Source organism: Melanerpes formicivorus, unplaced genomic scaffold (genome assembly GCF_026170545.1).
Source record: "Melanerpes formicivorus ecotype bairdi unplaced genomic scaffold, bMelFor1.0.p_v2 SCAF_103, whole genome shotgun sequence".
Classification (NCBI taxonomy): Eukaryota; Metazoa; Chordata; class Aves; order Piciformes; family Picidae; genus Melanerpes; species Melanerpes formicivorus.
The window spans coordinates 1,221,662-1,245,117 of NW_027142455.1; the positions used below are offsets into that span (position 1 = coordinate 1,221,662).

Genomic DNA, 23,456 nt, shown 5'->3' on the forward strand with positions numbered 1-23,456 from the left:
CACCACAGCTCCTGGAGTTTGGATCTGGGATCCTTGAGTGCCTGGCACAGCATCTCCATGCCTGAGTCCCTCAGGTTGTTGTCTATCAGGCTGATCTCTGCCAGGCTCTCCTTGGTGCTGATGAGCCTGGAGAGATCTTTACAGCTGGCACTTGTGAGGTCACAGTCCCACAGCCTGCAGGGCAGAACAAAGCACAGGACACAGGTTAGAAACCAGAGCCCTGCTGCAGCATGCTGAATGTCTGCCCACAGCACCTCACACCCTCCTGCCCCCCACCAACCTCAGCCATGCATCCCCCACCCAGCTGCCTCCTCACTGCTCCACCTCTGCCCCCCAAAGCCCAGCCTGCAGCAGGCACACTCAGGGCCAGCAGGCAGGGAACTCCATGGGAAGCCAAGGCCCTGCCAGCACCAATTTCCATTCAGCCTCTCCCCAGAGCTTGATCCAAACCATTTCACTGTGCTCTGACTCATTCCTCTGTCCTGCACCCAGCTCTGAGAGTACCACTGCAGGCTGGGCAGCAGCCCTGAAGGAAAGGCCTTGGGGGTGCTGGGGGAAGAGAAGCTCAGCAGCAGTCAGCAGGGAGCACTTGCAGCCCAGAGAGCCAAGCAGAGCCTGGGCTGCAGCAGCAGAAGTGTGGCCAGCAGGGCCAGGGAGGGGATTCTGCCCCTCTGCTCCACTCTGCTGAGACCACAGCTGCAGCTCTGGGGCCAGTCCTGGAGCCTCTGTGCCAGGAAGGCTCTGGAGGGGCTGGAAGGTGTCCAGAGCAGGGCCAGGAGGAGGAGCAGAGGGCTGGAGCTGCTCTGCTCTGCAGACAGCCTGAGAGAGTTGGGGTTGTGCAGGCTGGAGAGGAGAAGGCTCCCAGGAGACCTTCTGGTGGCCTTCCAGGAGCTGCAGGGGGCTCCAAGCAAGCTGGGGAGGGACTTTGGAGGGGGTCAGGGAGGGATAGGACTGGGGGGGATGGAGCAGAACTAGAAGTGGGGAGCTTGAGATTGGCTGTGAGGAAGAAGTTGTTGGCCAGGAGGGTGGTGAGAGCCTGGCCCAGGCTGCCCAGGGAGGTGGTGGAAGCCTCCTGCCTGGAGGTGTTTGCAGCCAGGCTGGAGGTGGCTGTGAGCAACCTGCTGTGGTGTGAGGTGTCCCTGCCCATGGCAGGGGGTTGGAGCTGGCTGAGCCTTGGGGTCCCTCCCAGCCCTGGCAGCTCTGTGACTGCAGCAGGGACATCTGCGCTGCACCTGAGCAACCTTCCCCTTAGGAACAAAGCAGCAGAAGAGAGGCAGCCCCAAGCCTGCAAGCAGCCCCAGCCTCCCCTTACCAGAGCTTCTGTATCCTGCAGCTGGGATGCATCAGGCCCTGGCAGAGCAGGGCCAGCCCAGAGTCTCCAATCTTGTTGTCCCCCACGGAGAGGTCGAGCAGCGCTGCCTTGCTGCAGAGCACAGCACTGATCTCCCTGCAGCTCTCGCTGGTGATGCCACAGTTCTCCAGGCTGCAGGGGAAGCACAGCTGCAGCTGCTCTGCCAGGCACCCCCACAGCCCCACCTCCCACTGGCAAGGGTCTGGCTCCTCCCTGCACCCACAGCACCCCCAGGCCCACTCAGCAGGGTCTGGTTCTGTGCTGCACCCCCAGTCCCACTCAGCAGGGTCTGGCTCCCTGCTGCACCCCCAGCACCCCCAGTCCCACTCAGCAGGGTCTGGCTCCCTGCTGTACCCCCAGCACCCCCAGCCCCACTCAGCAGGGTCTGGCTCCCTGCTGCACCCCCAGCACCCCCAGGCCCACTCAGCAGAGCTTGGCTCCTCCCTGCACCCCCAGCACCCCCAGCCCCACTCAGCAGGGTCTGGCTCCCTGCTGCACCCCCAGCACCCCCAGGCCCACTCAGCAGGGTCTGGTTCTGTGCTGCACCCCCAGCACCCCCAGCCCCACTCAGCAGGGTCTGGCTCCCTGCTGCACCCCCAGCACCCCCAGCCCCACTCAGCAGGGTCTGGCTCCCTGCTGCACCCCCAGCACCCCCAGCCCCACTCAGCAGGGTCTGGCTCCTCCCTGCACCCCCAGCACCCCCAGCCCCACTCAGCAGGGCCTGGATCTGTGCTGCACCCCCAGCACCCCCAGCCCTACTCAGCAGGGTCTGGCTCCCTGCTGCACCCCCAGCACCCCCAGCCCCACTCAGCAGGGTCTGGCTCCCTGCTGCACCCCCAGCACCCCCAGCCCCACTCAGCAGGGTCTGGCTCCTCCCTGCACCCCCAGCACCCCCAGCCCTACTCAGCAGGGTCTGGCTCCTCCCTGCACCCCCAGCACCCCCAGCCCCACTCAGCAGGGCCTGGCTCTGTGCTGCACCCCCAGCACCCCCAGCCCTACTCAGCAGGGTCTGGCTCCCTGCTGCACCCCCAGCACCCCCAGCCCTACTCAGCAGGGTCTGGCTCCTCCCTGCACCCCCAGCACCCCCAGCCCTACTCAGCAGGGTCTGGCTCCTCCCTGCACCCCCAGCACCCCCAGTCCCACTCAGCAGGGTCTGGCTCCTCCCTGCACCCCCAGCACCCCCAGCCCCACTCAGCAGGGCCTGGCTCTGTGCTGCACCCCCAGCACCCCCAGCCCTACTCAGCAGGGTCTGGCTCCCTGCTGCACCCCCAGCACCCCCAGTCCCACTCAGCAGGGTCTGGCTCCCTGCTGCACCCCCAGCACCCCCAGCCCCACTCAGCAGGGCCTGGCTCTGTGCTGCACCCCCAGCACCCCCAGCCCTACTCAGCAGGGTCTGGCTCCCTGCTGCACCCCCAGCACCCCCAGCCCCACTCAGCAGGGTCTGGCTGCAAACCAGAGCAGCTCTGCTGGGTACTGCTGGTCCCTGCAAGGCCCAGAGAGCTCTGCCTGCACTTTTGGTCCCTGCTGTACAGAGTAGCTGTGGTCAGGCTGGAAGGTGTCCAGAGAAGGGCCAGGAGAGTGCTCAGAGGCCTGGCAGCTCTGCCCTGTGAGGAGAGGCTGAGAGCTGCCTTTGATCAGCCTGGAGCAGAGAAGGCTCAGGGCAGACCTCAGCAGCATGGAGCAGGACACCAAGGGTGGCTCCAGGAGGATGGAGACTGCCTTGGGACAGAGTCCCCTGGGGCAGCCAAGGGCTGCTGGGGACAAGTCCCTGCTGGGCACATTCCCCTTGGGCTGCAGAGGAAATGTTCCCCATGGGCACAGCTGGGCACTGGAATCATCTCCCCAGGGCAGCAGTGGATGCCCTGCACTGGGCAGTGTGGAGGCTCAGCCTGGCAGGGGGCTGGGCCAGCTCCTTGCAGCTGCTCCACCACCCTGAGAGGTTGGGGATGAGCCCTGGGGTCCCTTCTGAGCTGGCCCTGTGTGTGTGATGATAGAGGTGTCCTGGCCATGCCCTGGATGTGCCAGCACACTGCTCCTGGCTCCAGCAGCCTGCAGGGCACTTCGACCTTTCATGCAAGGATTGCTTCTGCCAACTCCCTCCTCAAGATCATCCTTGAGAGGGACTTTTGGCTGCACCACTTAGGGAGCCCTTGGCAGCCAACCCCTGCTGGAGCACTGGGGCAGGACAGCCTGAATCCTGCCTCTGTGCTCAAGGGCTGTGTGGCCCTGGCACTTTGGGAGCTGGTTTGATGGCCAGGGTGGGGCTGGGCTGAGAGCTGGACTCCATCTCAGAGCTCTCTCCCAACCAAAACAATTCTCTGCTTCTATGTCCTGACTCCCCCTACCCCCCTTCAAGAGGCTCTTCCCCCAACAGAGGCCAGGCCCAGAGCCCTGAAGCAAAGCAGGGATCTGAATGAGGACCTTCAGCTGCTGCTGCTGCAGGGCCAAGAGCTGGAGCTCCTCTGCCCCGAGGGGCTGGTGAGCAGCCACCCCTTGCCACCCCAGCTTGCACCCTGGCAGCAGGGCTGAGCTCACAGCCCCAGGGTTTGAAGGTTAAACACAAGAAAAGCACAAAACCCCCAAAGCCAAGAGGGAAGCCCCAGCCACTGCCTTGCAGTGCCCAGAGCCCCCAGAGCCCCCAGACCCCCCTCTGGCCCCAGCCGCTGGCACTCCTGGCTGCAGGCTGAGGGTGCGGGCAGGGATCAGCAGCTCTTCCTTACTGGAGTAACTCAAGGTTGCAGCTTGCCTCCAGCAGGCCCTGGCACAGCTGCTTCACAGCTGCATCCCCCAGGGTGTTGTTGCTGAGGCTCAGCTCCCTCAGGCTGGGCTTGCTCTGCAGCGCGGCGTTCAGGGCCCCCACCACCTCGGCTGTCAGCTCGCAGTATTCCAACCTGCAGGGAGCAGAGAGTCCAGGGACAAGCCAGTCCTGCCCCCACAGCCCCCCCAGCAGCCAGCCAGCAGCCCCCTGCCAGGGCACAAACCCTCAGCTGACAGACAGCAACCTGCCCCAGCTGCAGGGATCACAGCTCACAGGAGGTCAGGGGTGGGAAGGGACCTCTGGAGCTCTTCCAGTCCAAGCCCCCTGTCAGCAGGAGCACAGAATCCAGCCCAGGTCACACAGAACACATCCAGACAGGGCTGGGAAGGCTCCAGAGCAGGAGACTCCACAACCTCTCTGGGCAGCCTGCTCCAGGCCTCTGGGAGCCTCACAGTGCAGAAGTTCCTCCTCATGCTGAGCTGGAGCCTCCTGTGCTGCAGTTTCCATCCATTGCTCCTTGGCCTATCCCAGGGCACAGTGAGCAGAGCCTGGCCCTGTCCCCTCCCTCCTGACCCCCAGCCCTCAGCTATTGATAGACATTGATCAGATCCCTCTCAGCCTTCTCCTCTCCAGACTGAACACCCCCAGGGCTCTCAGCCTCTCCTCCCCAGGCAGTGCTGCAGTCCCTTCAGCATTCTTGCAGCCTCCCTTGGGCTCTCTCCAGCAGCTCCCTGCAGCAGTAGCTGGACTAGAGGAGCTTTGATGATCCCTTCCAACCCAAACCAGTTTGGGATTGTGTGATGAGTTGAGGCCAGCAGTGCATGGACACAGAGAGAGCCACCAGAAGCTGGACAGCATCTCCCTGTGCCTCCAGGAAGAGTCAGTTCTCAAACTAGAGCCCAGGGCACCCTGGCCAGCCCACTCACCCACCCCAGGCTGACACCAGCTCTCTCTTCAACCACCTTGCTGTCTTGCACACAACTTCCAGTGCCTGAAGGGCTCCAGGAGAGCTGGGGAGGGACTCTGGACAAGGGCTGAGGAACAATGGCTTTGAGCTGGGGGACAGGAGACTGAGAGTGGAGAGGAGGAAGAAACTGTTGAGAGTGAGGCTGGGGAGACTCTGGCACAGGCTGCCCAGGGAGGCTGTGGCTGCCTCCTGCCTGGAGGGGTTGAGGACCAGGCTGGATGAGGCCCTGAGCAGCCTGTGCTGGTGGGAGGTGTCCCTGCCCATGGCAGGGGCTTGGAGCTGGCTGAGCTTTGAGCTCCCTTCCAACCCAAACCAATCTCTGAATCCATGACAGGAGCTGAGAGCTGTGGACAGACCTGGGGCCTGCTCAGCCATACACCAAGGATCCAGGTGGAGCAGAGTCAGACCTCCCCTGGGTGCCTGAGGGGTCCTCTGTGAAGAGCCACCACTGTCAGAGGGCACAACAAAGTCCATGGGAACAGACTCCCAGCTCTTACAAGGCCTCCAGAGCTGCCAGCATCAGAAAGTGTGGCACAGGCTCAGGAAGAGCAGGAAGAAAGAGCACAGCTGGCAACACAGCTCCTGCTTGTCTGAAGGGAAAGCCAGAAAGGCAGAATAATGCAGAGCACACCCAGCTGGGTGCCTGTGGGGAGCTGCTGCAGGGCAGGAAGGCTCTGCAGAGGGCCCTGGGCAGGATGGGTCCTTGGCTGAGGCCAATGGGATGAGGCTCAACAAGGCCAAGGCCTGGGTCCTGTACCTCAGTCACAACAACCCCAGGAAGGCTCCAGGCTGGGGCAGAGTGGCTGCAAACTGCCCAGCAGGAAAGGCCCTGGGGATGCTGGGTGCCAGCAGCTGAAGCTGAGCCAGCAGTGCCCAGGGGGGCAAGAAGGCCAGCAGCAGCCTGGCCTGGAGCAGCAATGCTGTGGGCAGCAGCAGCAGGGCAGGGATGGTGCCCCTGGGCTGGGCACTGGGGAGGCCACAGCTTGAGGGCTGGGTTCAGTTCTGGGCTCCTCACTCCCAGAAGGACATTGAGGGCTGAGCAGGGCCAGAGAAGGGCAACAGAGCTGGGGAAGGGTCTGGAGAGCAGGGCTGGGGAGGAGCAGCTGAGGGAGCTGGGGGTGTTCAGCCTGGAGCAGAGGAGGCTGAGGGAGACCTCATTGCTCTCTGCAGCTCCCTGAGAGGAGGCTGCAGGGAGCTGGGGGCTGGGCTCTGCTCCCCAGTCTCAGGGGAGAGAAGGAGAGGAACTGGCCTGGAATTGTGCCAGGGGAGGCTTGGGTTGGAGAGGAGGCAAAATGTCTTTGGTGTCAGAGTGGTCAGGGCCTGGCAGAGGCTGCCCAGGGAGGTGGTGGAGTCCCCATGGCTGGAGGGGTTCCTGTGGCCATGGCTCCTGGGGGCAGGGTCTGGGGGCCGTGGTGGGGCTGGGCTGGGGCTGGACTGGGGCTGGACTGGATGAGCCTGGAGGTCCTTCCCAACCCATTCTGTAAGCATGGCCTGGCTGACTGACCCCAAGAGCCCAGGGAGTACTTACTGCAGCTTCTGCAGCTTGCAGTTGGGGTTGCTGATGCCCTGGCACAGCACCTTCACCCCAGCTGTCCCCAGCTTGTTGTCCCCCACGTGGAGCTCGGTGAGGGCAGGCTGGGCGCTGAGCAGGGAGCGCAGGGTCTCGCAGCTGGCACTGGTCAGGTTGCAGTTCTGCAGCCTGAGGAGAGAGGCAACCAGGGTGAGGCACAGGCACCACTGCAGGGAGGGGAGAGACTTCAGAGAGCAGCCTCTGCTCAGCTCTGAGCTTCCACAGAAACCCTGGCAGGGAGATGCCTGAGCAGGGCCTGGCTCCGTGCTGCACCCCCAGCACCCCCAGCCCCACTCAGCAGGGTCTGGCTCCCTGCTGCACCCCCAGCACCCCCAGCCCCACTCAGCAGGGTCTGGCTCCCTGCTGCACCCCCAGCACCCCCAGGCCCACTCAGCAGGGTCTGGTTCTGTGCTGCAACCCCAGCACCCCCAGTCCCACTCAGCAGGGTCTGGCTCCCTGCTGCACCCCCAGCACCCCCAGTCCCACTCAGCAGGGTCTGGTTCTGTGCTGCACCCCCAGCACCCCCAGCCCCACTCAGCAGGGTCTGGCTCCCTGCTGCACCCCCAGCACCCCCAGGCCCACTCAGAAGGGCCTGGCTCCTTGCTGCACCCCCAGCACCCCCAGTCCCACTCAGCAGGGTCTGGCTCCCTGCTGCACCCCCAGTCCCACTCAGCAGGGCCTGGCTCTGTGCTGCACCCCCAGCACCCCCAGGCCCACTCAGCAGGGTCTGGCTCCTCCCTGCACCCCCAGCACCCCCAGCACCCCCAGGCCCACTCAGCAGGGTCTGGGGCAGCAGGGACAGGACACCAAGGGTGGCTGCAGGAGGATGGAGACTGCCTTGGGACAGAGTCCCCTGGGGCAGCCAAGGGCTGCTGGGGACAAGTCCCTGCTGGGCACATTCCCCTTGGGCTGCAGAGGAAATGTTCCCCATGAGCACAGCTGGGCACTGGAATCATCTCCCCAGGGCAGCAGTGGATGCCCTGCACTGGGCAGGGTGGAGGCTCAGCCTGGCAGGGGGCTGGGCCAGCTCCTGGCAGCTGCTCCACCACCCAGAGGGTTTGGGGATGAGCCCTGGGGTCCCTTCTGAGCTGGCCCTGTGTGGGGCTGTGCTAACCCTCTAGTAACAACCCACAGAGCACCTCTGGAGGAGCAGAGGATGCTGCATCACAGGCCTGACTTGGCTTTGGTTGCTCTTTGATTCCCTCTGGCACCTCACCAGAGCCCCAGAAATGGACAACTGGGTGTCTGCAGAACTGGGACTGCCCAATGCCAACAATCCCCTGGGGGGCAGCAAGAAGAGTGTGGCCAGCAGGAAGGTTCTCCTCTCCCTCCACTCTGCCCTAGGAGGCCACCCCTGGAGCACTGGGTACAGCTCTGGGCTCCCCAGGTCAAAACTGCAGGGCACTAACTGGCAGTGTCCAGAGAAGGCTGCAGAGCTGCTGAGGGGCCTGGAGCAGCTCTGGGAGCAGCAAAGGCTGAGAGCCCTGGGGCTGAGAGCCTGCAGCAGAGCAGCCCCAGAGGGCAGCTGAGCAATGCTCAGCAAGAGCTAAAGGAGCTGTGGGGGGCAAGAGGCTGGGGCCAGGCTCTGCTGAGTGGTGCCCAGGGACAGCACAAGGGACAGCAAGGGGCACAGAGTGGCAGCCAGGAGGTTGGAGCTGAGCAGGAGGAGAAAGTTGTTTGGGGTGAGGCTGCTGGAGGCCTGGAGCAGGCTGCCCAGAGAGGTTGTGGAGTCTCCTGGTGTGGAGAGCTTCCAATCCCCCCTGGGCATTGTGCTGCTGGGCAAGCTGCTGGGGGTGCCCTGCTGGGTGAGCTCCAGAGGTCCCTTCCAAGCTCTACCACTCTGTTCCTTCAGCATCTGGAGAGGTTTGAACTGCTGCATTCCCTGTGGTAGCCAAAGGCTTCAGCAGGGTCACCTCTCCCACCAACAGGAGGCAATCTCCCAGTCTGCAGATCAATAGATCAATAGAGCTTCTCTAGCATGTTTGGGTAGAACCTGCTGGCTTCCAGTCTGTGCCCACTGCACCTTGGCCTGTCCCTGGGCACCAGGGTTGCTCCCTCCCAACCCAAGAGGCTGCTCCCAGCCTCTTGCCCCCCAGCCTTTAGCTCTTGCTGAGCAGAGATTGCTGAGGGATGAGCATGGAGCTCAGAGCAGCAGAGAGCAGAGCAGGAGCAGGGCAGAGCAGCACAGCCACTGTGGCCTTACCATAACTTCTGCAGGCTGCAGCTTGGCATCAGCAACCCTTTGCAGAGGTACTCAATGCCTGCATCTCCCAGCTCATTGTTGTTCAGCTTCAGCTCTGTCAGGGAGGGATTCATATGGATGATGGAGGAGAGATCCTTGCAGTTACTGCTGGAGAGGTTGCAGTCATCCAGCCTGCAAGAGGAGGAGAAGCACTTCAGTCCCCAGGGCTGCTCTGTTACTCCTCTGGAGCAGAGGAGGCTGAGGGAGACCTCATTGCTCTCTGCAGCTCCCTGAGAGGAGGCTGCAGGGAGCTGGGGGCTGGGCTCTGCTCCCCAGTCCCAGGGGAGAGAAGGAGAGGAACTGGCCTGGAATTGTGCCAGGGGAGGCTTGGGTTGGAGAGGAGGCGAAATGTCTTTGGTGTCAGAGTGGTCAGGGCCTGGCAGAGGCTGCCCAGGGAGGTGGTGGAGTCCCCATGGCTGGAGGGGTTCCTGTGGCCATGGCCCCTGGGGGCAGGGCTTGGTGGCCATGGTGGGGCTGGGCTGGTGTTGGACTGGGTGAGCTCAGAGGCCTTTTCCAAGCCACCCAACTCTGCTTCTGGGGTTCCCCATCAAAGCAAGGCTGAGGGTGTACTCCTCTGCAGCCCCAGGGACACCTCCATGAGCAGGTCCATGGCTTGTGGGGTCCTGCATGGCCCAAGCCATGACCATGCTGCCTGTGCAGGGCTGGGGGACAGGAGGGGCTTCCAGCTCCCCCAGCCCCAGCCCTGCTCTGTGCTGCACGACTCAAGTCACCCCTCCTTGGCAGGGCTTCAGCTGGATGATGGAGCTTCAGTTAAACACTGGCAGCACCAAACTCCCTCACTCTTGCAGTGAGGCTGGGGAGACTCTGGCACAGGCTGCCCAGGGAGGCTGTGGCTGCCTCCTGCCTGGAGGGGTTCAGGGCCAGGCTGGATGAGGCCCTGAGCAGCCTGTGCTGCTGGGAGGTGTCCCTGCCCATGGCAGGGGGCTGGAGCTGGCTGAGCTGTGAGCTCTCAGCCCACTCTATGAACCTGTGATGTCTGAAGCCACAGATAAGCAGAGGGCAGCTCAGAGGCTGTGGCACTGGTTCTGCACCCAGAGCAACCAGCCTGGGTCTCCAGGGCTTGCCTGGCTGACTCCTGCTGCTCTGCTCCAGCCCTCTGCCAGGCTGCAGGGTGGCTGTGGCTTCTCCCACCACACATGGAGGGAGTAGAGCTGGAAGGAGAGACAAGGAAAGGATCAGGAGCCCAGGAGAGGCATGTGATGTGCAGTTAAGCAGAAAAGGCCTGGAGCAGAAGGAAGGAGTCATGGAGAAGCCTACAGACACAGCTAGCAGTGCCAGAATTTGCCTGGTCACTTGTGCTTGGTGCTCAACACCAACCAGCAGCTGCTCTCCACAACCACCTGAAAGGAGGCTGGAGCCAGGTGGGGTTGGGAGCACTGCAGGCTGGGCAGGGACTGGCTGGAGCAGCCCTGAAGGAAAGGCCTTGGGGGTGCTGGGGGAGGAGAAGCTCAGCAGGAGCCAGCAGGGAGCACTTGCAGCCCAGAGAGCCAAGCAGAGCCTGGGCTGCAGCAGCAGAAGTGTGGCCAGCAGGGCAAGGGAGGGGATTCTGCCCCTCTGCTCCACTCTGCTGAGACCACAGCTGGAGCTCTGGGGACAGTTCTGGAGCCTCTGTGCCAGGAAGGCTCTGGAGGGGCTGGAAGGTGTCCAGAGCAGGGCCAGGAGGAGGAGCAGAGGGCTGGAGCTGCTCTGCTCTGCAGACAGCCTGAGAGAGTTGGGGTTGTGCAGGCTGGAGAGGAGAAGGCTCCCAGGAGACCTTCTGGTGGCCTTGCAGGAGCTGCAGGGGGCTCCAAGCAAGCTGGGGAGGGACTTTGGAGGGTGTCAGGGAGGGATAGGACTGGGGGGCATGGAGCAGAACCAGAAGTGGGGAGCTTGAGATTGGCTGTGAGGAAGAAGTTGTTGCCCAGGAGGGTGGTGAGAGCCTGGCCCAGGCTGCCCAGGGAGGTGGTGGAAGCCTCCTGCCTGGAGGTGTTTGCAGCCAGGCTGGAGGTGGCTGTGAGCAAGCTGCTGTAGTGTGAGGTGTCCCTGCCCATGGCAGGGGGTTGGAGCTGGCTGAGCCTTGAGCTCCCTCCCAGCCCTGACAGCTCTGTGACTCTATGATTTCTGTTCCTCTGCAACTTCTACACCAGAAGTCAAAGGTTCTGCAGCTGGAAAGCACAGGAGGGAGTCCCAGAGCTGCTGGTGAGTGGGGAGCACACAGCAGCAGTTAGCACCTGATGGTTTTGCAGGATTTCATGGTGGCCAGAAGCTCAGCCCATCTGCCTGGGCTCATCTCCTCACACTGGATGTCCAGCTCCATTCTGACAGCTGCGCTGAGATCTGAAAATGAGAGCAAAATGGGCAAATCAGAGTGGGGTGTTCTGGTCACTGAGTGAGAAGCAACAATTCTGATGTCCCCCTCCCCTCCCCCTCAGCTCTGGGCTCCACCAGGGCAAGGGCACAGGCAGTGCTCTTCCCCCAAGTGCCTGCTGCCAGCAGCAGCAGAAGCCAGCACCCAGGGAGCAGCTCTGTCTGGCACCTGGCAAGGTTACCTCTGATGGCTATGAACAGAGCTGGGTGCCTGAGGGCTGCTCCTGCAGGAGGAAAGTGCTCTGGAGACATCCCAAACCCACCAGGATGTGCTCCTGTGTGACCCTGCTATGGCAGGAGGCTTGGGCTCAGTGATCTCCAGAGGTCCCTTCCAGCCCCTGGCACTCTGTCCCTGTGTCACTCTCTGCAAGGCAGCTCAGCCAGAGTGAGCTTCTGAAGGCACTGCTGCTGCTCACTGCCACACCACTGAGCCACACCTGAGGGACCTGAGGAGGCCACAAGGATGCTGCCAGGGCTGGAGCAGCTCTGCTGGGAGCACAGGCTGAGGGAGCTGGGGCTGTGCAGCCTGCAGAGGAGAAGGCTCCAGGAGCACCTCAGAGCTGCTGCCAGGAGCTGAAGGGATCCTGCAGGAAGGCTGCAGAGAGACTTCTGCTGAGGGGGTCTGGAGCCAGGCCAAGGGGGAAGGGTTTGGAGCTTGAGGTAGTTTCAGGCTGTGCCTGGAAAATTTTCCACAGATCTTGAAGAGAAAGTGGTAGAAGGTAAACAAATCAGCACTGGGGGTAAAAAGCTCTAAGGATGAGCTCTAAACAGCCCCACTGGACAGGCACCTGCCACAAACCTCAGGTTAACTCTCTCCCTTGTGGCCTCCTTGCTGCAGCAGATGCTCACCTGTGCTCCTGCTGCCTTTGCTGACCTTCAGCGAGTCCTCCCTGGGGCTGAGTACTAACAAACCACTCTCTGCTCTTTCTCTTGTCCCTTGTGTACAGGGGGGGTAGAGGGAAGGGAGTGGGGAAGCTATCCTCAGCCCCCTGGTTTTGTCCAGCAGGGTTCTTGTGCTGTTTACACACTGCAAATGCTGGCACAGGCCTGGGAATGCTGCTTGCTGTGTACACACTCACTGCAGGGCACTGCAGAGTGCAGTGCAGCTTGGACATGCAGCTCCATTTGCTTCCAGCTGAGCTGCCCTGGCAATTTCACCCTGGGGGGGGAATGTTCAACCCACCACAAAGCTGAGGCAGAGCAGGGTTAGAGTGGAGCTGAGGAAGAAGTTCTGCAGTGTGAGGCTGGGGAGACTCTGGCACAGGCTGCCCAGGGAGGCTGTGGCTGCCTCCTGCCTGGAGGGATTCAGGACCAGGCTGGATGAGGCCTTGAGCAGCCTGTGCTGGTGGGAGGTGTCCCTGCCCATGGCAGGGGCTTGGAGTAGATGACCTCTGAGGTCCCTCCCAACCTGAGCCAGTCCCTGACTGATTGCAGCCACAGTTACAGTTTGAGTATTGTTAAGAGCATGAGGTGAGTGAGGAAGATGAGCACCAGGACTGCCTGGGCTCAGGTCAAGCATCCTGCTGGGAATGCATCCCAGAGTCACAGACTCAGACAGGGTGGAAGAGACCTGCAAGGTCATCAAGTCCAAGCAATCACCCAACCCTAACTAACCAACCAGAGCATGGCACCAAGTGCCTCATCCAGGCTCTTCCTAAACACCTCCAGCCCACTGCCCCCACCCCACTGCCCACTGACCTGGGCAGCACATCCCAAAGGCAATCTCTGTCTGTTACGACCAAGCCTAAACCTCCCCTGGCACAGCTGGAGACTGTGTCCTCTTGTTCTGGTGCTGGCTGCCTGGGAGAAGAGCCCAACCCCCACCTGGCTCCAACCTCCCTTCAGGGAGTTGGAGAGAGCAATGAGGTCTCCCCTGAGCCTCCTCTTCTCCAGGCTAAAGAGGTGGATCCTGGGCAGGTTGGAGAAGTGTCCCTCCAGGATTTGCCATCCAAGCTTTGAAGGTCGCTCTGGCTGGGGAGGCCAAGCCCAGAGAGGTTGGTAAGCAGGGATTATCTTCTTGTGCAGCCAAGCTGCATTTCCAGACTGCTGCAAAGAGAGCCCCTGGCAGAGCAGCTCCAGATGAGCCCAGCCGGCAGCACGGCAGGCAGGGAGGCTGAGCTCTGGGCTGAGCCACAAGGGCTGGTGCTAAAGGCAGCCCTCCAGCCGCTGACAAAGCCCAGGCTGTGTCTCAGCTTTGCCATGACTCAGACTTCAGTTTGAACTGAAACAATCTCCTGAGCTATCCCGGCAGGAATGTGAGCAGCCCAAACCCCACCAGCCCTCGCTGCCTGCGGCTCCTCAGCGGCTGCCATCCAGCCCAGCCCGACCCAAACAGGCCCTGCACAGCGCCGGGCTCAGCATCAGAGCACACAGCAGGATTCATCCACCGCAAGCCCCTCAGCCACCTCAGGAAAAGGAAGGACACAGGAGGAGAGAGGGGCTGAGGATGAACCCTTGGCACACAGGGAGGGAAGCAGGACACAGAGCTGGCAGAGCTCAGGCTGGCACAGCTCAGGCACCTCCTCGGCCTCTGCCCTCCCAAGCCCAAAGCAAAGCACTGCTGGAAGTCAGGAGCTCAGCCTTGGTGGGTTCCCAGCACAGCCCAGCTGCAGAGGGGCTTGAATTCCACAGCAGTACCAACCAGTGCCAACCCAAACCAGCAGGAGCAAGGGTGAGAGCAACCAGTGCCATCCCAAACCAGCAGCAGCAAGGGTGAGAGCAACCAGTGCCATCCCAAACCAGCAGCAGCAAGGGTGAGAGCAACCAGTGCCAACCCAAACCACAGCGACAAGGGTGAGAGCAACCAGTGCCAACCCAAACCACAGCGACAAGGGTGAGAGCAACCAGTGCCAACCCAAACCAGCAGCAGCAAGGGTGAGAGCAACCAGTGCCAACCCAAACCAGCAGCAGCAAGGGTGAGAGCAACCAGTGCCAACCCAAACCACAGCGACAAGGGTGAGAGCAACCAGTGCCAACCCAAACCAGCAGCAGCAAGGGTGAGAGCAACCAGTGCCAACCCAAACCAGCAGCAGCAAGGGTGAGAGCAACCAGTGCCAACCCAAACCAGCAGCAGCAAGGGTGAGAGCAACCAGTGCCAACCCAAACCACAGCGACAAGGGTGAGAGCAACCAGTGCCAACCCAAACCAGCAGCAGCAAGGGTGAGAGCAACCAGTGCCTACCCAAACCAGCAGCAGCAAGGGTGAGAGCAACCAGTGCCAACCCAAACCAGCAGCAGCAAGGGTGAGAGCAACCAGTGCCAACCCAAACCAGCAGTAACCAGGGTGAGAGCAACCAGTGCCAACCCAAACCAGCAGGAGCAAGGGTGAGAGCAACCAGTGCCAACCCAAACCAGCAGGAGCAAGGGTGAGAGCAACCAGTGCCATCCCAAACCAGCAGCAGCAAGGGTGAGAGCAACCAGTGCCAACCCAAACCACAGCGACAAGGGTGAGAGCAACCAGTGCCAACCCAAACCAGCAGGAGCAAGGGTGAGAGCAACCAGTGCCATCCCAAACCAGCAGGAGCAAGTGGCAAGGGGGCAGAGGCACCAGTTGCATCACTCAGCAAACCGCTGCCCATGCTGCCCGTGCATTTTGCCCTCTTTCACCTCCCTCTGACCCCCAGAGGGTTCCTCCTCCACGCCCCCCGCCCCGCAGCTTCCTGCAAGCGGAGGGACAGTCCTGTTTCGGGGGAACCGGCCCCGGCTCGGTCCTCCCCATGCCCGCTGCCCACCTAGCTCCCCCCAGTTCCCGGCAGCGCTGTTGGGGCCGGAACGGGCCGGGCTCCCCCCCCCCCCGTGCCCGCCGCTCGTACCGCGCTCCGCCTGCCGCCGCCACCGCGCAGCCGCCGCCCCCGGCCCGCCCCGCTCCTTCCCCGCCCTGTCTCCTCCCCGCGGGAAGGGCAGGATCTGGCCCCTTCCCTCTTCCGCTTCCCTCCTTTCCTTCCCCCCTCCTCGTTTTTTAACTCCTTGTCTCCTTTTCCTCCCCTTTTCTCCCCTCTCTCCCTCTCTCCGTCTCTCTGGCACTTTTTCCCTCTCCTCTCTCTTTCTTACGTTTCCTTTTCTCCTCTGTTCCAGACTTCTTTCTGCTTCCCTTTCCCCCCCAGCCTTTTCCCTACCTTCCTATCCCTATTTCCCTCTTTGCATTTTTTGTCCTTCCTTGGTTTTCCCTTTCCTCTCTTTTCCCACTTTTTTCTTCCCTTCCCCTTCCCCAGTCATCTGTTTCCTCCATATCCTCTTCCCTCTTTTTCCCCACTGCTTCCCTCACTTCCTTATTTTCCTCTTTTCCCCTTCTTGCCTCCCACTTCCTTCTTTTTCCGGTGCTTTGCCACTTGTCTCCTTTTCCTCCCGTCCATTTCCCCTGTTTTCCCTGAGTTTTTCCCTTTCTCTCCCCCTTCCCTTTTTCCTTTACTCTGCCTGCTTCCCTCTTTTCCTTTCCCTTTTATCCCTTCTTTTCCCCTTCCCTCTTTTGCCCTCGTTTTCCTCCCTTTCCCGTTTTCCCCTTCATGTTGCCTTCCTTTCCCTCCTCTTTATTTCTCCCCTTTTTCATCTTCTCCTCACTTCCCTCTTTTCCTTCTCTTTTTCCTCCCTTTCCCTTTCCCTCCCTTCCTCTTGCCCCCTTGTCCCACCCACCCACCCCAACCATCCCTCAGAGCAGGAGCCGTGGGATACAGGATTGGAGAGGGGGAACTGGCAGTAGCAAGGGGATGCACAAGGGATAGGAGGATCCAAGTTCAATGGGGACGCGTCCCACCGGGCTGGGAGGACAGGATCTGCCCCACGGGGGGCCACGGAGCTTGCTGAGGACACATGCAGCTCACCCGGGGAAGAGGCAAGAGCAGCGAGTGCTTGACCAGGGAAGACAGGACCCACCTACAACTTCCCCTGGGATGTTAAAACTGGGAACGCCACCAACAAAACTCCATCCCTCGGGGGTCTGCCTGACCTCCAGCTTGCCGGGCGGCTGCGTACGGGACCCTGGGGTGCTGCCCACTGAGGTGGGAGATGCCCAACCTCTGGCCAAGGTTGTTCGGCCAGCAAACTTCTCGAAGTTGTCCCTGCCGAGTGCAGCCGAGTCGGAGCAGGGGAGCCTGAAACGTCCGTGCCAGCCCAGCCTCGCCTGGGCTCTCTGCCGCTCCGTGCCCACGCCGCCGGCCGCGCCAGCGCTGCCCATGACTCATCTCCCCCGGCGCAACACGTTGAGGCGCAGCCAGCTGCTCCGAGCCGGCACAAAGGCCTCTCCGGCCCGTTTCAAACCAAGCCCTCCGAGCGCGCCTCGGACCCTGGCTGCTGCCGCGACCCCCGGCCCCCGCCCCGCGCTGCGGCGCCCGGCCGCCCCCGGTGCCCGGCGCCGTGCCCGAGCGCCCGTCCCGCGGCGCTGGAAGGGATTCGTCATCGCTCGGCTGGCTTCCCCCTGCGGCTGCCGGCTACTCCCAGCCTCCCCCCATTGTCTCCCAGTACTTTTGGGCTCGCTGAAAGCTCCTTCGGACTTTCACAGGGCAGAGCGAAGGAAGCTTCGGGGCTGCCGAGCGCTTTCCAGGCACCACACCGAGTCGCCTCCCCTCCTCCCCCTCCCAAACCTTCACGTCTCTCCCCCCCACCCCCCGAGTTGTTCTTCCTCCAAGCGCCCCATCCCGTCCCCCCCCCCGGCTCGCACACCCGTCCGACCGAGCCCAACCCGCCCTTCCTACCGAGCAGCCCCGGGCAGGCTCGGCCCCGCCGGGCGAAGGGGAAGCGCCGGAGCACGGAGCGCGGCCGGCTCGCTGGTACCTACCCCGCGCTGCTCGGCGCTCTGCGGGGAGCCAGGGCAGGGCTCAGCCTTCCTGCTGCCGTTACCACGCAACCTCTGCTGCTGTACACATGGTGCCTGCTAGAGGGAGAGCTGCCGGGGTTGTTTTCCCCTGCAGGGACTCTCTGAGCCTGGCTTAGAGGCGATGAAAACGTCCCACGACCCCTGATGGTGCTGGGTTTAACTCCTTGCCCCTGCTCCTGTAGCCCCTCGCCAGGTTTTAGGACGGAGCAAGGGAACAGTTAAGTGTCCATGCAAAACCGAGGCCACCCCCGTGTTAAAGTGTGGGTAGAGAGGATGGAGCCTGCAGAGTTTCTCTGTTCCTCATGCAAAGCCTGTCCTGCCTGGGCAGGGGATGATGTTGTGCACGTTGCTGCATCCCTGCCACCTCATCAGGGATTAAACTCCCTGGCAAGGGCTTGGTCATGGGCAGCCCCTGGCTTCCACAAGAGCCTGGAAGCGTTCCTTGGGAGCAGCCCTGATCCTGCCTCCTTAAAACTGCCCCTTGGCAGCCAGCAGGGCCCGGGGCTTGCACCTTCTCCTGCCCAGCTCCCACTGGCTCTTCCCCTTCCCAAGGGTCATCCTGCCATGGTTCAAGCTGTGTCCCACACTGAGTGCAGGCTGAAGTAACTCACCCACCTTCTCCCCCCACCCTCGAGGATGAATTGCTGTCTCAAGAGACTGCAAAGGAACCCACAGGAGAAGCTCTCTGGTTCTCCCTTCCACAGCTGCTGACAGCAGCAGAGGAGATGGCAGTGCAGGACTTGTTGCACCCCAGGGGCAGCACTAGAATTTCCCTTCCAGTTGCCTTTATTGTCCTCCTCCTGCAGAAGGTAGGAGCTGAGTACTCAGCTCAGAAGGCTAAACCTCACCTTCCTCAGTGCCCAGCAGAGCTGGATGCCAGAGGGTGCAGCTCCTCCAGACAGGGAGCAGGGACAGTGGTGTCCCTCAGGGGTCTGTGCTGGGACCTGTACAGTTTAACAGTTTTGTCAGTGCTATGGGCAGCAGGATGCAGGCAGCAGCAGCAGTGTGCAGATGGCACCAGGCTGAGTGGTGCTGTTCATACAGCAGAGGGGCAGGAGGGCAGCCAGGGGCACCTGGACAGGCTGCAGAGGTGGTGCCCAGGGGAACCTCATGAGGCTCAAGAGGAGCAAGTGCAGGGTTCTGCCCCTGGGCTGGAGCAATCCTCACTGGCAGTACAGGCTGGGGGAGGAGGTGACAGAAAGCAGCCCTGAGGAGAAGGACTTGGGGGTGTGTGGGGAGGATAAGCTGGACAGGAGCAGGCAGTGTGAGCTTGCATGCCAGAATGCCAAGGGCAGCCTGGGCTGCATCCAAAGTAGCATTGCCAGAGATCCAGAGAGGAGATTCTGACCCTTTGCTCTGCTCTGGGGAGACCTCACCTGCAGGGCTGGGGCCAGCTCTGGAGCCCTCAGCACAGGAAGGACCTGGAGCTGATGGAGAGGGTCCAGAGGAGGCCATGAGAATGCTCAGGGGGTTGGAGCAGCTCTGCTCTGGGGCCAGGCTGAGGGAGCTGGGGGTGTTCAGCCTGGAGAGGAGAAGGCTGCAGGCAGACCTCAGAGCAGCCTGCCAGGACCTGAAGGGGCTCCAAGAAGGCTGCAGAGAGACTGTGCCCAAAGGCCTGCAGGGACAGGAGCAGGGGCAATGGCTTCAAAGGAGAGCAGAGCAGATGGAGATTGGATGTGAGGAACAAGTTCTGCCCCAGGAGGCTGCTGGAACACTGCAGCAGGCTGCCCAGGGAGGTGGCTGAGGCTCCATCCCTGGAGCTGTTCCAGGGGAGGCTGGAGAGGGCTCTGGGCAGCCTGCCCCAGGGGAGGATGTCCCTGCTGAGTGCAGGGCTTGGGCTGGCTGAGCTCTGGAGCTCCCTTCCAGCCCAAACCATCCTGTGACTCCCCCATGCCCTCCCAGGACAGGTCAGGCCATCCACACAAGGGGGATGCTGCAACAGTCCTCATGCCCCAGGGTCTGACCTGAACCTCACTGCTCTGGAGGCTGGCAGCAGCTGCAGGCTGTGGGGTTCCCAGGATGCTGCCTGGCAGGTGGGGGGGTGTGGGGGCTGCAGCTCTTGAAGGCTGTCCCTGCCCTTCTTGCCTAGCTTGATGCTCTCAGGAAAACCACTGTGTGAGGAAGTAAGTGAACACTGGCAGGAGCTCCATCACCTCCCAGCCCAGCTGGCCACTGGAGATCAGATGGCAGCACAGCCTGGCAGCACAGCCTGGCAGCACAGCCCAGGTGTCACCCCCTCCCCAGCCACGGCTGCCAGCTGGCTGCACTGCAGCCCTGCCCCAGCACCAACCTCGGGAGGCCCTGGAGGACAAAGTCTGCTGTTTGTTGGAGTTGCAGAGCAGCTGATGTCACATGGACCTTCTGCACACCTCTTGCCCTGGACAGAGCACCCACTGCACACTGCTCTGTGCTGCTGACCAACAGATGCACCAGCCAGGGCCCCGTGCCAAGCTCTCCCCAGCGCCTGTCTCACCGAGGTGCCTCTGGCTGCCCTGCCTGTAGGGACAGCAAAAGGCAGACTGGGAAAATCCATTGCCCTTGGCCCAGCAAGCAGGAGCAGGCTGCCCTGCTGAGCACAGACCCAGGCCAGAGGGCACTGCACAGCAGGGCCGAGCAAGACAACAGCCAACACTGCAGGCTGGAGAGGAGGAAGCTCCCAGGAGCTAATTGTGGCCTTCCAGGATCTGCAGGGGGCTCCAAGCAAGCTGGGGAGGGACTTTGGAGGGTGTCGGGGAGGGACTTTGGAGGGTGTCAGGGAGGGATAGGACTGGGGGGGATGGAGCAGAACCAGAAGTGGGGAGCTTGAGATTGGCTGTGAGGAAGAAGTTGTTGCCCAGGAGGGTGGTGAGAGCCTGGCCCAGGTTGCCCAGGGAGGTGGTGGAAGCCTCCTGCCTGGAGGTGTTTGCAGCCAGGCTGGAGGTGGCTGTGAGCAACTTGCTGTGGTGTGAGGTGTCCCTGCCCATGGCAGGGGGTTGGAGCTGGCTGAGCCTTGGGGTCCCTTTCAGCCCTGCCAGTTCAGGCTGGAGGTCAGGAGGAAGTTTTACACGGAGAGAGTGATTGCCCATTGGAATGGGCTGCCTGGGGAGGTGGTGGAGTCGCCGTCACTGGAGGTGTTCAGGAGGAGACTTGACAGGGTGCTTGGTTACATGGGTTAGTTGATTAGGTGGTGCTGGATAATAGGTTGGATGCGATGATCTTGAAGGTCTCTTCCAACCTGGTCTATTCTATTCTATTCTATTCTATTCTATTCTATTCTATTCTATTCTATTCTATTCTATTCTATTCTATTCTATTCTATTCTATTCCATGGTTCTATGAAACACTGGGGAGAAATCCATGGGTTTGGCTTCCCAGGCAGACAGTGGAAGGCTTCTGGCATGGAAAGTGTCCACTTGGCTCTCTGCACAGCCTCAGGTCTGACTCCCTGAGGAGTGTGGTAGTGCCATCTGCTCTGTGCTCCCTCCTTCTTCATCACCATTTGCTCATGGCCTTCTGAGGTCACTCAGATTTATTCCCTCTTTTTTGGGGAGGGGGGGGCTTGCCCTTCCTTTTCCCTTTGCACCTGGAGGCAGAGTGCAGTGCTGCCCACCTTGGCCCTGGCCTTGTGGGCACAGCTGGCATGGGCACAGCTGGCATGGGCACAGCTGGCATGGAGCCAGTGAGGCCAGGTCTTGTGTCCTGGGATCTGGAGAAGCTGAGAATCATCTCAGGTGACTTCATTTTAAAACTGAATTTGCACACAGAATGCTAGGGGCAGGGATGCTTAAAGGCACCTCACTGGCATAAGCTGGGAGCTTTGCCTTTGCCCTTCCTCCAGAGTCCTGTTCTGTCCCTTCCACCCTCCCTGTGCCCCTGTGCACACACTTAATTGCAATTGAAGGCAATCAGGCCTGTTCTGACTTGACCCACAAGATCCCTGTCAGCCAAGTCATGAAAGGAATTGAGCCATGGTGACCAAAGCAGGGAGCAGGAGCTCCATTTGTCACAGAGAGCCTTGCTGTAATTCCTGATGGATCCACTCCTGAATCCATCTGCTCCTCGAGATGCATGAGACTTAAAGGGGCAGAAAGGCAGAACTGGGACCAGTCCTGAAGGGCCAGCAGGCTGAAAAAGCACTGGGGGCAAAAGTGTCTGTGGAGCCAGACTGGAGGACCCAACACAGACCCCAGCATGGGGGGCTTGGAAGTGACCTCTGGAGCTCACCCAGCCCAGCCCCTGCCCCAGCAGGGCACCCCCAGCAGCTTGCCCAGCAGCACAGTGCCCAGGGGGGGTTGGAAGCTCTCCACACCAGGAGACTCCACAGCCTCTCTGGGCAGCCTGCTCCAGGCCTCCAGCAGCCTCACACCAAAAAACTTTCTCCTCCTGTTCAGCTCCAACCTCCTGGCTGCCACTCTGTGCCCCTTGCTGTCCCTTGTGCTGTCCCTGGGCAGCACTGAGCAGAGCCTGGCCCCAGCCTCTTGCCCCCCACAGCTCCTTTAGCTCTTGCTGAGCATTGCTCAGCTGCCCTCTGGGGCTGCTCTGCTGCAGGCTCTCAGCCTTTGCTGCTCCCAGAGCTGCTCCAGGCCCCTCAGCAGCTCTGCAGCCTCCCCTGGGCTCTCTCCAGCAGTTCTCTGTCCCTCTGGAACTGGGGAGCCCAGACCTGGAACCTAGGGCAGGGCAGAGCTGCAGGAGAACCTCCCTTGCCCTGCTGGCCACACTCTTCCTCCTGCACCCCAGGACCCCCTTGGCCTTCCTGCCCCCCAGAGCACACTGCTGGCTCCTGGGGAGCTGTTGTCCCCCAGCACTCCCAGCTTCTGCTCCTCAGAGCTGCTCCCCAGCAGGTTCCCCTCCCCTGCCCTGCTGCAGGAGGCTGTTCCTGCCCAGGAGCAGGGCTCTACACTTGCCCTTGGTGAACCTCATGAGGTTACTCTCCCCCAGCTCAGCCTGCCCAGCTCTGGCTGGATGCCAGCACAGCCTGGGGGCTGTCAGCCACTGCTCCCAGTTTGGTGCCATCAGCACACTGGCAGAGGCTCCACTCTGTGCCCTCAGCCAGGTCAGTGATGAAAGCTGAACATAGCTGGAGCCAGTCCTGAGCCCTAGGGAGCACCACTGGCCACAGCCACCCATCCTGACTCCCCAGCACTGCCCACAGCCCTCTGTGCTCAGACAGTTCTCAGCCCACCTCCCTGTGCCCTCCTCTGAGCCACACTTCCCATGGGGAGGTTATGGGAGATGGTGTCAAGAGCCTTGCTGCAGTGGAGGTAGACAACATCCAGCATGGCTCCAGCCTGGGGATGAGAACCAGATGCTGGCAGCATGTGGCTGGGAGCTTGGCGGTGGCTGAGCAGGCTCCGTGCTCCTGAGCAGCCCCAGCCCGCTGCTCCCCACGCCTTGCCTGTGCTCTCACACACAGCTGGGTGCTCCACGCTCTGGCAGCTGCTCATGGATCCCCACCAGAGAGCCATTAGGCAGGAATTGTTCCCTGCTCTGATCTCTCTGCCCCTCAGGCTGCTCTGATTGCCTCCGGGGTGGGAATCGTTCCCCTGGAAGCAGGCAGCGAGGCTCAGGGCAGGTTTGCTCCCTGCCTGCACAGTCACACCCGGGCCCCGAGAGACCAGGGGGGTCCAGATGTGCTGCTCCACCTCTGCACTGACTGAGAAACAGGGAGGCTGTGGAGCCTCCTTCCTGGAGACAGCCCAAAGCCTCCTGGCTATGAGCCCTGCTCGAGGTGACCCTGCTCTGCCCAGGAGGGGTTGGCCTGGATGGTCTCTGGAGCTGCCTTCCAGCCCCTAACGTTCTGGGACTCCGAGGGGTTTAAACCCCAGCCCCAGGCCCCAGTCCTGCTGCACCTTCAGCCTCAGCCGTGGCACCTGCTGCCGACCAGGCTGCAGAGGGCGATGCAGAGTCACTTAGACCAGGCTCTGGGTCCTGCTTTAGGCTTCCACTGCCCAGGCTCTGGGTCCTGCTTTAGGCTTCCACTGCCCAGGCTCTGGGTCCTGCTTTAGGCTTCCACTCACCAGGCTCTGGGTCCTGCTTTAGGCTTCCACTCACCAGGCTCTGGGTCCAGCTTTAGGCTTCCACTGCCCAGGCTCTGGGTCCTGCTTTAGGCTTCCACTCACCAGGCTCTGGGTCCAGCTTTAGGCTTCCACTGCCCAGGCTCTGGGTCCTGCTTTAGGCTTCCACTCACCAGGCTCTGGGTCCTGCTTTAGGCTTCCACTGCCCAGGCTCTGGGTCCTGCTTTAGGCTTCCACTGCCCAGGCTCTGGGTCCTGCTTTAGGCTTCCACTCACCAGGCTCTGGGTCCTGCTTTAGGCTTTAACTGCCCAGGCTCTGGGTCCTGCTTTAGGCTTCCACTCACCAGGCTCTGGGTCCTGCTTTAGGCTTCCACTCACCAGGCTCTGGGTCCTGCTTTAGG

The 23,456-nt window shown here is 61.7% G+C and overlaps 1 protein-coding gene across 3 annotated transcripts in view; it reads right to left on the reverse strand.

Annotated features, from left to right (window-relative positions):
• RNH1 (ribonuclease/angiogenin inhibitor 1) overlaps positions 1–17,128 on the reverse strand; it is a 30,538-nt gene extending 13,410 nt beyond the window's left edge. Inside the window, exons 1-7 of one of the 3 annotated variants that reach the window (XM_068166636.1) lie at positions 17,025–17,128; positions 11,120–11,225; positions 8,850–9,020; positions 6,605–6,775; positions 4,072–4,242; positions 1,313–1,483; positions 4–174 (exon numbers count right to left, since the gene is read on the reverse strand). In XM_068166636.1, the coding sequence (XP_068022737.1) occupies positions 4–174; positions 1,313–1,483; positions 4,072–4,242; positions 6,605–6,775; positions 8,850–9,020; positions 11,120–11,205 (941 nt within the window). In that variant the 5' untranslated portion in view covers positions 11,206–11,225; positions 17,025–17,128. Of the gene's footprint in view, positions 1–3; positions 175–1,312; positions 1,484–4,071; positions 4,243–6,604; positions 6,776–8,849; positions 9,021–11,119; positions 11,226–16,123; positions 16,520–16,941 lie in introns of those variants that run through there. The other 2 variants (XM_068166634.1, XM_068166633.1) reach the window with 2 other exon arrangements.
• Positions 17,129–23,456: the final 6,328 nt, after the last annotated feature.